The following is a 17,136-nucleotide window of genomic DNA, read 5'->3' as shown; positions in this document are numbered from 1 at the left end:
AAGAAGACTCCTGCATCTGTGGAGATGATGGGATTTAAGGTAAGAGTTAAATGAGGTTTGTTGAACAGGGACCTCCTGAGCAGTCAGAGTGAAGAAAGACTAAACTGGTGGGAAAAAGACTTTTCTGACCAGGCTGTTTCTTGATTTTTTTTTTTTGCCTCTGCCTTGAACCCTTTGCAGTAATGAATGAACCCTTTAGAAGATGCTCAGGGTAATTTGCCTTTTTCTTGCCTGCCACTTTTGGACAGTTGATTGGAAAGGGTGTGAGGGTTGCATGATGCCTTTGCTGGCAGTAGCCCCGAGTGCGGTGTTCAGACATGCTTATCTCAGCTCCAGCTAGTCCTGACTCTCCACCTGTGCAGCGCATCCACTCAATTCTTCAGGCGATCAGATAGGCTTACAGATGTGCCCATGCATGGGCATGCACAACTAATCTCATGAAAGCTCAGCTCTGTAACTGCTTAATAACAGGATTTCACCCTTTTCCATTGACCCACTGTGGCAGGCACAAGCAGCCAATAACTAACTCACACTGCAAGCCCAGCCAGCTCAGAGACCTGTTTCTTAAAGACAGGGAGGATGAGAGAGGGGAAGCTGTGCCACAACAGCACAGCACACACATGCACGAAAAGGAGGTTGTGCCAAAAACAGGGGAATGGTGTCCATGCACTTTACACGAGGTCGTCAGTATCAGAGCCAGGGCCGAGCACAGGTGCCCTGTGTGTGGCCCACTCGTGGCTCCCACACCTTTGAGGGGGCACACGGCACCCGGGAAACCATGTTGGGGTGCCTGGGGCACGGTGGGTGGCCCAGCCCCCAGTGCGAGCAGCAGTGCACTACAGCCCCTAACTCTGGTCCCAGCCCTGGGCCCGTGCGCTTGCACCAGCGGGGCACAGGGGAGGGCGAGAGGGAGGAGGCCCCAGGCCAGGTCCGGGGCCGAGCCGCAGGGCAGTCCCCAGCGCACGGTACTCCGAACCCCACCCACGCTAAGAGCGGCGGGCCGTGGCAGGAAAGGCTAAATGAGTGGCAGCTGCCGCCCGAAGGCCGTGCCGCCCGGTGCGGGGTTGTGGCAATCGCGACCCCCTCAGATCCCGGGCAACGGCGCTCCCCGCCCGACCCGTCCATCGATGCGCTCGGCACTCCTGCACCCCGCCTTCTCCCCCGCCCTGCGGGTGCCACGTTGGAGATGATCGGCGCTCGGCTGGCTATCCCTGGCCCCGGCGCCGGGCGGGTGTCCCTTGTCTCCCTCTCCAAGATGGCGACTGTGGGCGGCGGCGCGGCGGGAAGCGGCAGTGCAGAGTGAGGTGGCCGCGGCGCCCCCCCACCCTGCGGCTCGGTACCGGTGGGCCGTCAGGCCCTGTCGCCGCTGGGCGGCCCCGCCGCCGGGGCACATTCTGGCCTGCTGCAGGGGCGGAGCCGCGGGCTAGAGTGAGGCCGGAGCCCGCTCGGGTGAGAGGGCGCGCGGGCGGGAGTGGGGCGGCCAAGCCCGCTTGAAACGGAGGCGGCGGAAGGTGCGTGGGCGGCAGCAGCGGGGCTCGGGTCCTGGGCCCTGACGGTGTTGGCGCGCATGCGCGGGGCTGGCCCGCGGGGTGCCCCGGGTGGCGCGGGACGGGTTCGGCTCTGCGTCTGCGGAGGCGCCGGGGCTGGTGTTTGCCCCTTCCGCCGCCCTCGGAATTCTCGGCGGGGGCCGCCTGCCCCCGCGGCCTTGCGGCTTTTCCAGGTCGCTGGGAGCGCCAGCGGGAAATGGGGTGAGGGAGCCCGGCCCGAGCCGCTGCCGCCGCCCTTCAGCTTCCCCCCACCGCGGTCCTGTCGCTAGCGGGCTGTGCAGCCTCCCGGAGGGGGACCGAAGTGCGGAGGTCCCCGTACGGCCCGGGGGTGCTGCAGAGGAGCGACGCTTGGCCTTGATCCCGCAAGCTTGTGCGTTAAGGAACGGCAGACGTGAAGAGAGAGCTTCTCCACTGAACCTGTGCCGAAACCGAAGTATTTGAAGTGGGGAAACCTAATTAGGATTTATAGAATGAGACTAGTTAAGGATATGTTTTGTGCTTGCAGGGTCTAGGTTGTAAGCCCCTTTGGGCATTATCTACCAGCCTTTATACCTGTCAAGCACATGAGATTTAAAAAGAGAGTAAAAGGTATACACGTAGCTATAAACAAATCTTAGTTTCTCCAAGTCATCCTTTCATGTATGACTGTCTTCAGCTTTGTTTTGCTGAGCAATATCTAGATTAGGCCTTTATCCTCTTGAGCACAATGCTTTAGTATCATGTGTGTTCCCACTGAAGTCCGTATGACAACTGAACATCATGAAATGTTGACAAGATCAGGTTCAAGATTGTGAGCCCACAAGTGGCAAGATGCTCTTTTATTGCAAAGTGCAGTCCTCTAGTGTGTATACATATGCAGTGCTCTTGTGGGTATTTAATTTCTTCCTTTTTTCCCATTTCACATAAATCTTGGAGTTCCTAGAGAGTGACCAAAGTGTTGATGACGTGGAACTGGCAATAAATAAATTCTGTCTCCAAATCGCTGTGCTTGCTACCAACAACATATAGTGGTCAGAATACTGACTTAAAACATTTTGTGGCAGATGTTTTCCAAAATCTGAAGAAATACCATGTGTTCCTATGAATTTAAACAGAAATATCTCCTCTGTACCTACAAGCTTGATTTAACTGGAACATTGTTGTTTCACTTAAGTAACCACTATAGGATGAGTATGTTGTACTTTCTCAGCCTCAGTCAGTTATTTATAAAATTGAGGTATGTGCAGGGATGTACAAGCACAAGTTCCCTGCTCTTAAGATATTCAAATGTAACCAGTGTGGCAAGATTACTGTGACACTAGGGTAAACAAGCTGCATGGTCTTTGTGGTTGAATGCTTACATATGTGTGCACATACACACAAACACACAAAATCAGTTAGGTGCAATTGGTTTAATCACTTACGAGCAGAAGGTTAATCTTTTCATGTTAGGCTGGTTGTTGACTGAAGAACAAAAGCCGTTTACTCTGAGAGAACCAAGAGTGCAGCTATTCCATAAGGGGACTGTCCTGCTATATGCCAGTGGTTGTGGAACAGAATGACTCAGTTAGAGGAAGCCTGAAACCTGGGGCCTGACAGGGGTTGGTGTGCTGCAGAAGGCCTAGCAAAAAGGAGTGCTTTCTTCTGTTCCCTCTCCCAGGCTGGCATTCAGAATGGCTGCAGTGGTAGTGTTGGGAAACACATCAGAAGGATGCACACCTTCACTACAAACTGTGCAATCCTTTAGTTAAAAAGATTTGAAATAATTCTTTTGTATTACATTGATTTCTGCCTGGTTCCTTCTTGTCCTTCATCTGAGATTCAAGGGTTTGAAATCTCTCTTTAAACATCCCCCTCTTTGCTGTAGTGGCTCCTGACAAAAAATGGCTTTGACACAAGTTTGGGTGCAGTTTTGTGTGTCATGAAAATCACTCTCAGCTCTCTTCTCACCTCTTTCTATTTTTCTAAATAAACTACTTCAGTGATTTGGAGTTTTTACAAGGAAGAGGTGGTCTTTTATATCTTTAAAATAATAGAACAACCTCTAATTTAACTTAAAAAAAAAATTTCTGTCAAGCCTGAAGAGTGAGCATGAACCAACCAGAAGGTAGACTCCTTTCCTTTCCCACTGTCTTCCAGAGAATCTTCACTTTGTTGAGAGGAAATTTCCCATTTCGCATCGTGATTCTTTATGGGAGGGTTATTTTCATTCTCTGTTTCTCAGACCTTTTCCTGTAGATGGGAACGGGGGAAGGAGCCCAGACGTGGCAACACAATCTCAGGCTCCTGCAGGACCACCATGGCTTATGATGACTTCAAGAAGAAAGAAGGTATGACTGCTTCATAATCTCAGAGGGAGTGGCCAAAAAAAAGAGGGTACCCTCTGCAGCCCTTGCCAGGCCATGCAGTCAGAGTGGGAAAGGAAGCTAGTATGCTGTGGAGCCCTTAAATTTAACCTGGCCAAGTTTCTGGAGGATCCCAAGCCCTTGACTTCCAGGTGTAAAGTGTGGGGATTAGAATTTGAGAGAAATGGGTGGCATTTCCTAATGCAAACACCTTGACTGGAAACTCTGCCACTGCAGCCTTTCTTCTCCCTGCCAGGTCAGTGGAACAGGAGACCAGGGATAAGGATATGTTTAGTCATGGTAACGTTTCTAGGTCCGGTTGTCTTTAGGAAGAAGTATACAAGCATTAGAAATGAAGTCTTGAGTGATTGTGTTACAGCATTAGAGCACTGAGCCCCATCCCTGTGATCAGAGAGTACAGATTGTTATCTCTTAGGTCCCTGTGCTTGTTGGGTTTTGTGCATCACTCTGTGCCAGCGTCCGCTGCTATCTTATTTTGAGCATAGTCCACATGTCTATCATTCCTTAATGGGGTATTTAATTTCTTCCTTTTTTCTCATTTCACATAAATCTTAGAGTTCCTAGAGAGTGACGGAAGTGTTGATGACGAGGAGCTGGCAACTGGCAGGATACAGCGAGAGAAAAAGCGCTCCTACAAGGATCTGCTGCAAGAGGAAGACGAGATAGCAACTCAGGTCAGAGTTGCTCTCTGAGGAAAGGTTGAAGGTTTAAGGATATGTGTAAAGCTAGTGATGGAATGGGATGGATGGGTTTCTTGTTCTTTTGTATATAGAAATGCATGTAGAAGACAGCAAGAGCAGCTTGTATTCAGTAACTGTCCTGGGGAAAAGGAGTGGGTCAATCCCAATTACAACTGATTCTGATTTTTCTGGCCTCAGAAAATAGGGTAGTAGGATGCTGTCCTAGTCTTGATGTGGAACCTTGCAGTCATAAGATAGCATGAATAAATTTTTACACTAAAAAAAAAAAGTTTTAGAATTTATGGTTGTATGGATAGCCAGCAAAGAATGAATATAATGTTAACTGATGCGCTGTTGTCTTCCTGATTCTGCAGACAGCCTGAAATGATAGCTCTTGAGAGGGGGCCTTAACTCTGAAATCACATATTGACAACTTAAGTTTCTTCAAAACTTTCCACTTTGAGCTAAAATTTCTGCTGCTAGCTCAACGGTGACTATCTTTTGATTATTTTTATTTTTTTTTTTAATCTGGAAAAGAAGTTCTAGTTTAAAATTAAAATCTTCTACCATGCGGATGGAATTCTGTAGAGAAGCTTCATTTTCAGACTGTAAATTGGTCAAGAGACAAATAATAATTAGGTGACATGACATATTAAAGACAGTTTTTTGCCCCATCATTTTAATTGTCACCTCTCTGTACCTCTTTTCAATTCTTTTATCTTTTTCAGCATATTAAACATGAACTGCTCACCTTCATTTTCAAGGCTTGACAGCCTATGCATGCTTTGTTATTTCTTAGCTTTATTAAGAGGTAGATGTCTGTCTTTTATCAACTCATCAGCTGATCTCCAAGTGCTGGCTTTCATTGCCCATTTCTTAACACTTTCAAATGTGTTTTTTCAAGTTCTCTTGTGTATTGCTCCTCTTGCTTGGAGGGAGCTCCCTATAGAGATCTGTCAGTTTCCTTATAGCCCTGTCACACTGCAATGCCTACAGAAAGCGTGATGCTGGTTAGGTGGCTGATGTGCCAAAACCAGTCCTGACTAATACCGTTTTTTGTATTCTCCCACCTATCCGTACCATGCTTTTAGTCTCTTACCTTAAACCTACACTGTGGGCTCTTGGGGACAGAGTATGTTTTCTTTGCTTGTTTTAGCACCTAGAATAATGATCCTGGTTCATACCTAGGGTGTCCTGATGTTACAGTAGTACAAGTAACATTTGATATCTCCTCCAAATTATTATATATATCAGTAATACATGTGGATCTCATGTGATTTCCCTCTTCTTTGTCAGCAACTTTTTTCTTCCTATTCTAGGACAGTGAGCTTTTTCCAGGGACCGAACCTCACAAAAAGAAGAGAAAGCACTCCTCCGATGAGTTCTGCTACAGAGGTAAGATAGTAAACAAGCAGGGGAAGGGGCTAACAGATCGTGACTTTGAGGAAAGGATGCTGTTAAACCAGTGTCATCAAGCTTTGTGGTTAGAACTTTATGGGGGGAGAGTACATCAACCTGTCTTAGGACAAGTAATCAGAAACCCGACGCTGATCAGCACCAGACATCAGAAGATTAGGGAATGATATTTTCAGAGTCTAACTTAACAGTTGCCATTGTTGGGGGTGGAGATCTTGTGCCTTCCCTTTTGGCATTTGCATTTCTTTTTTCCCTATTGCTTTGCAACTGTAATTTTACTTGCAGTTAGTAATTACTTGCTCTGATTTTATAAAAGTAGAATGTATCAAGGTGAAAAATAAAGGCTTCTGGGTTCAGTTTAAATACAGAAACATTATTCTCACAATTAATAAGCTGGCTAGAAAATGACAATTCTGTTCATAAAAGCTTAACAAGTTTAAAATTTTTTTTTTGGCCCAATTTAAAGAGAAAGCTAAGCTGAAATTTTGTCAGAATCTGTTTTCAAAATGAAAAAGCTTGTGTTTTAAATTCATTGGTCTCACCTTGTCTAAAAAATGACACTAAAACCTTGCACTCAGGGTGTTATTTCAGGCTCAGTAAGGTACATTTTCATCAAAATACGTTATTTCACAATAGAATACAGAGTTTGACAAAACTTCAAGAACTTTCCTACTCTGTCCTCCTGCCTTAAATTATTTTACCAGCTTGGGTGTTAGAGCTCCTGAATTGTATGAGTAAGGCGGTGCTGAGCTGGCTACATGTTTCAGAGATGTGTTTAAGCCAGGATGTAAATCTGTTAGCTGCAATCATAAGTCTTGCAGGATTCCCACTTCACTTCTTTGGGCTAGTGTAATGCTGTCTTTAAGGGAATCATCTTGATGTACGTTTCTCTTGATCTTTTTCAGGTGTTTCGCCTTTGGATCTACCATCAAAGAAGAAGAAAAAAGCAGTTTCTGGCCCATCCTCAGCTGATACAACCATGGATTTACTCAAGGCTATTACCTCACCTTTGGCTACAAGCTCAAAGTCTTCAAAGAAGACATCTGAAAAATCATCTTATTCCTCCTCTGGCCATTCCGAAAGCAAAAAGGAGCACCACAAGAAGAAGCTGAGTGGGAGCAGTGGGGAGCACTCAGTGGACGATGGCAGCTTCCACAAATCTAAAAAAATGAAACCTCTCTACGTGAACACGGAGACACTTACTCTTCGTGAACCTGATGGCTTGAAGATGAAGCTCATCCTTTCACCAAAAGAGAAAAGTAGTGCAGGAGATGATGATTCTTTTTCCTACTCTTCAGCACCAGCAGCTGCAAAGAAATCTTCAAAGAAATCATCTCGAGATGAGCAAGGCTCATTCCTGCTGGGTCATGAACTGCAGAGCTTCCTGAAGTCATCCCGGAAGAAGCACAAACCACCTCCAGATTCACATCCATCTTCTGAGAGTTTTGGTGCTGACACCTCCCTTTTTTCAGAGGGCCATGGGAGTGAGTATGAGATTTCAGGTATGGAGGCACCGCCAGAATCTGGTTCCTCTTCTGGTGGGGAGTTGGAGGCTGGAGAGCTAGTGATAGATGACTCCTACCGGGAAATCAAGAAGAAGAAGAAGTCAAAAAAAAGTAAGAAAAAAAAAGACAAGGAGAAACACAGAGAGAAGAAACATTCTAAGTCTAAAAAGAGTTCTGGGCACACTTCTGTGGCCGTAGCAGAAGTAACAGTGTCACCACCACCTCCTCCCAGTACCCCCTATGTTCTTCCTCCACCACCTGCTGCTGTTTTTCACTCAGATGGTCAAGGTGAGAAGAGGAGGAAAAAGGAAGACAAGGAGAAGGACAAAGCTGAGAAATGGGAAAAGGAAAGAGAAAAGGAAAAGGAAAAGGAAAAGGAAAAGGAAAAGGAAAAGGAAAAGGAAAAGGAAAAGGAAAAGGAAAAGGAAAAGGAAAAGGAAAGAGAAAAGGAAAAGGAAAGAGAAAGAGAAAAAGTAAGGAAAAATTGGAGGGAAAATAGAAATTGGGTGGTGCGTAATGGTGAATTAGGCACTCCATTACAAAGGCATGTTAAATTGGAACAGAAATATAACTAATACCAGGATCAATGGTTTCACTGAAGCATGTTTGGAAAAATGTGTCAGCCACTGTGATTTCTGTTTGTAGCAGTCTTTAGCCAATAGAGATTCTTTGAAAGGTTATGTACCAAGCACAACTGCATCATTTTCTAAGGTAACCGGTTCTAGCTATTGCCAGGCAGACTTTTGGACTAGTTATCTAGTCCATCATCACAGTTCCTGTAAAAAGGAATTGAGCTCTGACCTGAAAAGTGAAGATACCCACCCATTTACTCATATATTCAAATGAAATTCTAATTCTTGCAGACTACCACATTCCCAGTTTTGTCCTGTACTCATAAATTCAGTTTTCCATGGTCAGTGTAGAAAAATATGAGTAGGATAAATGGTAGCTAGCATATGCATGAGTTTACAGGTGATATAGTCTGAGGCTGTATAAGTATATAAATGGGGAAAAGCAGTTTCTTTATGTTCAGATAGACAAAGAGTTGCTTTGTGTCAGAAAATGGGCAGATGTAGCCCAAATTTGTTCAGCCATTATTCTGTTCTATTTGGTAAGTTTTCTCTAATCATAGCTTGGCAACTGCTTATGCCTCTGCTGTCAGTGTACTTATACTGTCTATTTTCCTACCAATTTGAAGTATTTTGTAAGCATGCAAGGAATGGAATAAAACATAATGAGGACTGAATTGTTTTGACAGATATGTAATAGGTACTGTGAATAGTATGACAGACTTTTTTTATTATTTTAAGTTTTAAAACTGAGATATATTAACAGAGTTGTATGTTGATCCTGGATTTAGAATAGCAGGTTGTTGTAACTTACGAATGAAATGCATTGATAGAGTTGTTGCAAGATAAGCCTTGTACTGAGACTGGTTCTGACTGATTCCTGTGCTTTCATAAACACTAAATTCAGCCAGAATATGTAAAACACTGCTTATTTAGGTTCCTGATCTAAGCACCACATCTTTAAGTCTTCAATAAATGCCAATTCTTATTAAATTCAAGTAGGTCTCATGATAATTAAAAATCTTTGTTTCCTTTTCTTCTTCTGACTAGCCAAAGAAGAAAAACATGTCTGCCTATCAAGTGTTCTGTAAGGAGTATCGTACAACTATTGTGTCTGAGCACCCTGGAATAGGTGAGAGAATAATCTAGCCTTCTCTTTTGATTATACACCAGTTGGATTAATTAGCAGAACATTCTGTTTCATACCAACCTCTTCATTTTGACAGAATGCAAAGAATCTGCTAATTTTCTTTGAATAAGAGGTGACAAAGGGGACAGGAGTGGATTTCAGTATTTGATTTCATTGCATTTTAACCAAGCTGTGAATCTGGATAAAGAAATTGCTAGCTCGCTCTTTCTTTACTTAAAGAGTTACCTTCATTGTGTCACTTTGCTGTATATACATGTGACTTTATATTCCCAGTATCAGCTTTATTTTTATTTTAAACAGTAATGGGAATGCCCACTGGCAATCATTTTCAGGACAGCGTGGAGAGTTTCAGTTGTGGAATGGGTTGCTTCTTAAATGTGTATGCATGGACCAGTAAATATTATATGTTCTCTCCATTATTTTATGATTTCATTTGTTTTAAACATTTTTCTTCTTTCCTTCTGCCAGATTTTGGAGAGCTAAGTAAAAAACTGGCAGAAGTGTGGAAGCAGCTACCTGAGAAGGATAAACTGGTGAGTGTGTGTGTGAGATGTTTGTGTAAAATGATTTCTGTAAACTAGGTGTCAGAATGTGCTGGCAGCATTGCCACCATACCTTGAAAAATGCTACCTATGTCCCCAAAGGATGTAAAGTATGAAAACCTTGCCCTTGTGATCATAACAACATCCCATTTTCTTCTCATGGTATTGCTTCACCAATTAGCTTTGTAACATCATTCTGCCTTCAGGTCCTGGCATCAGATTAACAGAATTACCTAATGTTATGAATCTCTCTTTTCATACCATGGTAACTGCAGATCTGGAAACAGAAAGCTCAGTATCTCCAACACAAGCAGAATAAAGCAGAGGCCACCACTGTGAAGAGGAAGGCATCATCTTCAGATGGTGCACCAAAAATAAAAGGTAATTGTTACACTTTATTTGCTCTGGTCTTTTTTCTTGGACAGGGAGGATAGTGTTGCCTGTGGAATAAGGAACAAAGGTCCTTTCCTGCTTCACACCTCCACCTGCTTTCTCCCAAGGCTTGACATTTAAATCATCACATTACTCAAAAACAATTTTTCTGTGAGAGCAAGCATGATGTCAGCATCTTTCAAAAAGATTTCCTTGTCTAATTCATGGAATGATACTGGTTTTAGCAGTTTAGGAATTGAAATGTAAAATAAGAAGAGGCAGCAGGGAAGTTCTAGGGGCATTAGTTTCCTGCTAGAGGAAAAAGGGTTTTCTTGGGTTGGCACCTCTGTTTATCAAATCTCCCAAACCAAATGTGCAAAACTGCATTCAGCTGAGGTAGATGCTTTGTACATGTAGAAGGAAAGTAAAGACCACAGGACCAGGTCCACAGAACTATTTAAGCATCTCATGCCTTTGAGATTTGAACTTTACTAAGTAAATAGGCTTGTGAAGAATGAAAGAAGAGAATACGAAATTTTAATTTGTGTGTTTCCAGCTTCCCCAACAGGAGTGATTTCCCCTCATAAGAAATCCCCCACCAGCACCGTGGTGGTGTCTTCCTCACCAGCGAAAGTCCCTGAGACAGATCCTATTGATGTAGCTGCACACTTACAGTTGCTGGGTGAATCTCTGAGTCTCATTGGACACAGACTGCAGGAAACAGAGGTAAGTCTCTAACCAGCAATGTCACAGTGATGTCATGTAATCTACACACAGGATTGGGATCATTATTTTGTTTTCCTTAAAAGTTTAACCAATGCTTTTCTGTTAGGAAGAGAAATTAGAAACGGCGTGCTGTGTTTCTTTGATACATTGCTGTTTTCAGTGAAATAAAAGGCCTTGTTTCTCAGTAAATAGTAGGCATCAAAGTCAGACAGGTCCTTTGCAGCTTGAGGTCCTTGAAGGCTATTCTTAGCTCAGCAAACTCTTCAGTCTTTTCTAACTATATGTTCACCTTAGATCTGGTACTTCCTTGCTATCTTTGCCAGTTTCTGGTTTCTGTTACTGTCTCAAGTCTTCTTAGAAAACTATCAGCCAAACCAAGATGTTTTTTGCATGTCCTGTTGTTTTCTGGCAGTATCATATTGCCAGTGCATCGGATAGGGGGCTACTATTGTTTCAACTTACCTGGTAATGTAGAAGATGTCATATTTTAATGGTTTCCTACTGTTAGATGATAGTGATTCTATGCATGCACACACACATGCACTTTCAGAACTCAACCTAGCCTGTAAGGAGAACACATAATTTGGCTCAGGTAATATAACTGAATTTTATGGCTAGCATGATCATCTCATCCCACTATGCTTGCTTGTTTTATCAGCAGTAAAATTAAGTGTTCTTGCATTTTGTTTCTGGTATGACCAATTGAGGTAATTTTCCAGAGTAAAATCTCCCCCTTTACAGAAAGGCACACAAATTCCCTTTCCTGAGAGTATATCAATGGCTAAAGTATTTGTTACAGATTTAGCATTTCTTTAGATTTCAATAATAAAAAAACTACTGTCTTTAGGACTCATGTAGTTAACAAAATAGACAGTATGAAATGGCAAAGAGGTTACATTACAAAAAATTGTGGAATTAAGTGTTTTATGTAACTGACAACTCTCTGACCTTTTATATTGTTCCCTACTTTTTTCCTACACCATTTAGTTGCTTACTAAATTATTAAAATTTTTAAGCCAGCAGTCTCTCTGTGAAGTGCATGACATGGTTTTGTTACTGTGTAAATAATGAAAGTGGACTAGAGGAGCTCAAGAGTGAAGATACTGTATCTGCATGAGAATCAATGCAGTTGTGAAAGACCCATAATTTCCATTACTCATCCCTATCTAATTTTTTCTTTCCTTACTTCCAGGGAATGGTGGCTGTTTCAGGAAGTTTGTCAGTACTTCTAGATTCAATCATCTGTGCTTTGGGCCCATTAGCATGTCTGACCACACAACTACCTGAGTTGAATGGCTGCCCTAAGCACGTTTTGGTGAGTTCCTTGTGGTTATTTCCATTTTAGCACTGTTAATTTCAGTAGAGTCCAGCTAGAGGTTTTTGACCAATCAGTCCTATGATGTGACAATAATTTCAGTGCAATAAGAAAATTGTTTTGGTCATACACTTTTTATAGAGGAATATTTCTTGAAATTCTTTCAGACGTTACTGTTATATGGCATTGTGCAACATTTTTTTTCCCAGTGTCAACTGACCTAATATAGCATTGATTGCAGTGTGTCTAGGCCCTGGTTTAGTGACTGAATCAATCTATCTGAATCAAATAAAAGCACCTGTACACATACCAGTATTTTTGAAAGTTCTAATTTTCCATAGAAATAAAAAGCACCTTCTAGCTGCTCTGTATCACACCATCTGTTTTTCCTTTAGTAGCATGAAAAATAACTTGTGATCTCAGGATTCCTAATATGATTGAGTAGGGCCTTTTACATGTGGCTGTAACCTTCTCCAGGGAAAGAAAAATAGTCTCTGTTTTAAGGAACTTCATAACTAGAGGTTCTTTTCCACTTTGAACTACACTTAATATTGAGCTTTGATTTAGCAACAGCTTGTGGCACCTATGTAGCATGATGTGAACACAGATTAAGATGGTAGCAGCATAAAAGGAATCAGGAGTCATACCTCCAATGGGAGACATGAATAAAGCAGCAAAGGAGAGGAGCAGAAATGAAAAATAAACATATAGTCTGCAAAAGTTAAGAGATTAAAAACAAATCTGGCAGAACAGCAAAAATGGGATGTGAATTTGCATGTTATAATAGGGCAGCACAAACATTGATTCATTCTGAGAACAGACTATTAACAAAAACAGCAAAGTTGACAGCTTAAGCTGTGAGCTCCCACAAACTGGCTGCCTGCACAAAAGCTGAGTCAGTGGGGTGTTCCCATCCTAAGCCATGGAAAAACATTCTATGCTTTTTTCCCTTCTTGCTTGCCAAGTACAATGACACCACATGACTAATGGTGCGTATATTGGAAACTTGATCAACTTACTGTTATAAGGAGCAGTGGATCTGTCGGTGAATTAAGGCCCTTGCCTTCCACTTCTGAAAACTGGTATTCAGACTTGATAATAAATAAATTATTCTGATTTTTACCATCAGATTCATAATGACAGTGGTGTTTTAAGACATGGATAAAATTGCCAGCGGTCGTGTTGCATGTAGAATGCAATTTATCTTTTCGGTCAGTAGGTGGCATTGTTAAATTCTAGAATCACAACTGGTGCAGATCCAGCTCCTCTGTCTTCAGCAATTAAAAGGTGGTATTCATATGGCCTTCTTCAGCCATCCGGCCACAGGCTTGAGTTTACTGAAATACTTCATTTGAAGAACATGCAGATAATATACTGCTGGGTCTTGTTTTCTGAGGTGCACAAGAAGGACTCTTATTCTCAGAATTCTATTACGTTTTGCAAGGAAAACTGGAAGGCACTTCTTCCCATCTGACAGCCTATTAGGGGGTGTGTTTAAGGGTTTTTCTCTTTACTTTTATACTACAGAATTTCATAAAGGATTTGTACGAGTGTAAAGGCAAGTAATTTTTTTTTTATGTGCTACAACTTTGACCACTTTGCTCAAGTCCTTCATCACTAGTCTTTCCTGTGGTTGATGTGATATGGTTGATGCGGCTTGTTTCAAATTCAGAGACAGAGTATGGGGTTCATAAGGAGGAGGTCACTTGAGGAAAGCCTCAAGCATTTTGTTTCCAGGTGCTTACAAATACTGAGGCTACCTTTATGTTTAGTTGATTTATATTTCCAAAAACGTGAAAATAAGCCTAGCAGTGGTGGTGATGACTAGGCAGATTTGGTCATCTCATCATATGATAACTTGTAAGACAAGTGAACGTGCTTAGTACCCTCATCTGTGTCATTTTTTAAGGATTTTGAGTCATTACCTGACACTAAAAAATACTGAATTTCTTTTCCCAGTCAAACACACTAGACAACATCGCCTACATCATGCCTGGACTTTGATGGGAAAGGATCCTGGGATGTACTCAACCTCTGCATAACTGACTTGTGTACATATGCACTACGCCGGCACTCCCAAAGGGCTCCGTGTGTAGGGTTTTAAAGTTTTATATCTGTATAGTATATACACAGGATTGTAACTATTTGACTTCTATTTTGTGAAAAGTTGTGAAGTTAAGCTGAGAAAGCCCTTTTGTGTTGGTGGGTGAAATGTCCTCCAATCTGAAAGTATTTTGTATGAAGAATTCAGAAGGCTTTTGAAATACTCGCCTTAAATTCAGATCCTTTAGTGGGGGAAGCAGCCCAAGAATGGACTTCTCAATATAAAGAAAAAAATGTCACCGTGAGAGGGGTCATTGAAACAAGTGGCCCAGAGAGGTTGTTGCCTCTCCATCCTTGATGATACTCAAATACTGAATGGGCAGCCTGCTCTAGTTGGACTTTCTTTAAGCAGGGGGATGGACCACATGATCTGATATCCCTTTCAACCTGAAGTATACTGATACTCTATGAGCAGGTAGAGATGATAATATATTTTGGACCAAGGAATAGAACTGAACTCTTCACCAGCCCTATTTCTAACTGTTCTTCAGTTTAAAATCTACTGCTGAGGGGAAAGCTGGATAGCTGATCAAAGATACAGAGGTCTTTGCCTCTTGGTCACTTCTTCTAACCCCTCCCCTCTCTTCAGTCAGTAATAACTGAAAGTTGTCAGCATCAGCTGTCTGGTCTGGTAGCTGGCATTTGAAGTGAAGTGGAAGATGACAGTGAATTTAATCTTTTCTTGTGGACCTGCACCCAAACCATCATTAGCACAATATATCAACCAACTGCACTGGCTTGAGAGAATGAACCTACTGCTGATTTTTCCAGGGCATGGTCAGCCTGCTTTGATGGATAGGAGCATGGAAGCAGTTGGGAAAAACATGGATTGCTTCTGCCCATCTTGCACCTGTTTTGTGAACAGACAACTTTGTTTTCTGAGATCACTTATCCCCCATCCCTTTCACTAGCAGTATCGAAAGAGCCATGGTGCTGCTGTGAGGCAGTGACTAATGACCAGCTTGAAGCAATTAAGGCTGAGTAGGGCTCATGTGGGTTGACTGGACTGATTCCCCTTTCTTCCAGCCACATACTTGGTGTTTGGTTTTCTGCTCCTCTAGAAGGAGAGCACTTGATTCTCATATAGGCTTTTGTATGTCTGTATGTACATGTATGTGGTGCTCATATCACATGTATTTAACTTTTACCAATATCTGTAACAGATTTTAATTTATCCTGTATATTTCTCTGTGTGTATATATATACATAATTTAAAAGCAAAAATTCCTCCCTCCACCAACAGTGTGTGGAAAATAGGAATCAAGTTTGCCTCACCCCACTTTCTGCAGGAATTGGCTGCATGCATAGGAGTAAGCATTGGCATTGTATGGGGAAACACCAGGAAGATTTTAAGTGGTTGTAGAAACAGGCTATCTTGTGAAGGTAGGTAGAACAACTGAAATATCATTTGACTCTAGCCTTTCCAGCTTTATAGCATAAAAGTTTTAAAGTAACAGAAGAGCACTTTTTTACTACCAATCTGAAGTCTACCTTGTTTTTCAGGGCAGTTGAAACTGAACTGTCTCTCATTGTGGCTGAGCCCAAAATCACACTTATATTAAACCCTCAGAAGTGTTTTTCTTCCCATTCCTCTTTACCATGTATTCCCCAGCTGTGCCTGTAAAAGGTAGTCTGTCTCTTACGGAGCTTTTCTCAGTGCAGTGTTAGGTTTTCTCAAGGTTTTCTCAGTCACTGGAGGCAGAAGGTTCTCAGACCACAGTACAAGTTCTCAACCCAAGCCTCAGACCAGAGCATACAAGTTTTAACAATATATGACTAATCCCAGTGATCCCGAAACTGGGAAGGGCCCAGGAGAAGGCAGTCCAATCCCACTCTGGATCCTGGGCCGTACTAAAGCATCTGCTGTTGGGAGAGGCACAAACTAACTGGCTCTTTCCATCCCTTTACAATTGAGAGCACTGTGATGAAGGGGTAGATCTGCTCTCTAAGGAACAGAAGGGGATCAGCTTTAGCTTTGTTGTCTGTACAATGGAAAACTCTTCAAGAGTGAAGAACACACACAACCCTGGTGTATTGTATTTTTATTTAAAGTTTGTACACTTTGTATAATCTGTATCTTGTGGTATTTGGTACTAGAGGGAAAACTTTGGCAAAACTTAGCAGTTTTTATATTTTTGTTATTTCCTTGCTGTTTGATCCAGATTACAATTATACAAAGAAACTTTTGTACTGTACTTACAATATAATTTTTTTTAACATTTAGAGTATTGGCATTCATTTCTGGCACACACTGTGTTTTCTGCAGCTGTTACTACTAGTATTTAGTGTTTCTCAGCAAAGCAGATTCAATTTTAAACTCGTTAAACTCAAGTTTGCAGGCAAGCTATACTATTTCCCGTAGCACCCAAAACATTGCTCGAAGACTACTGACCATTTGGGGACCTTTCTGAAGGGAGACGTACCATCGAGCATGGCAGATACCATGGGGCCATTCTCTGCCCTGCTGCCTCACCTCAACTCAGGTTTGTGGCGGTAAGAGCAGTACATGGGACTCAAGGCGAGCATGTTACAGGCACGGTGGTGTTAGATCGTAATTGGCACTGGTTATTAACACATCCCCATTTCCAGGGTCTGAGTGTTGGTCGATGGCGACCTCGCTGCAGGCTGGGAGGATGCCACGGGACACAGTGCCTTTATGAACCAGCTCACATCCCCTGTATGACTTGTGCTCCAATGCAAGGTTATGGAAAACGAGACACCTATGGCCACCAGCTTCCCTGTATTTGGGCCCAAGTCTAGGTCGTGGGTTTTCTGCACGAGCCCCGACGCACAGCTCGGCTGCAGAAAGCGGCAGAGACTCAATGGTGATCGGTTCCTGCAGGCCCCGGCTACGGGCCGGCAGCGG

General features: G+C 42.7%; 1 protein-coding gene across 7 annotated transcripts; it reads left to right on the top strand.

Moving 5' to 3' along the window:
* Positions 1-1,222: 1,222 nt before the first annotated feature.
* On the top strand, positions 1,223-16,493 carry HMGXB4 (HMG-box containing 4). Of its 7 annotated transcripts, none has more exons than XM_074871297.1 (11): positions 1,223-1,449; positions 3,751-3,856; positions 4,448-4,566; positions 5,892-5,967; positions 6,894-7,966; positions 9,113-9,194; positions 9,681-9,745; positions 10,030-10,135; positions 10,683-10,852; positions 12,045-12,167; positions 14,127-16,493. In XM_074871297.1, the coding sequence occupies exons 2-11, from the start codon at positions 3,826-3,828 to the stop codon at positions 14,169-14,171; spliced, it is 1,890 nt and encodes a 629-aa protein (XP_074727398.1). In that variant the 5' UTR covers positions 1,223-1,449; positions 3,751-3,825; the 3' UTR covers positions 14,172-16,493. The 7 variants fall into 7 exon arrangements, with proteins under 7 accessions (XP_074727398.1, XP_074727399.1, XP_074727400.1 ...); XM_074871298.1 differs by having other exon boundaries at positions 1,223-1,511; XM_074871299.1 differs by lacking the exon at positions 3,751-3,856.
* The last annotated feature ends 643 nt before the right edge of the window (positions 16,494-17,136 follow it).

The sequence above is a fragment of the Strix uralensis genome, chromosome 5 (assembly GCF_047716275.1).
Source record: "Strix uralensis isolate ZFMK-TIS-50842 chromosome 5, bStrUra1, whole genome shotgun sequence".
Classification (NCBI taxonomy): Eukaryota; Metazoa; Chordata; class Aves; order Strigiformes; family Strigidae; genus Strix; species Strix uralensis.
Note: the sequence above shows the minus strand (reverse complement) of the source record. Positions and strands in the feature narration are given on the sequence as shown.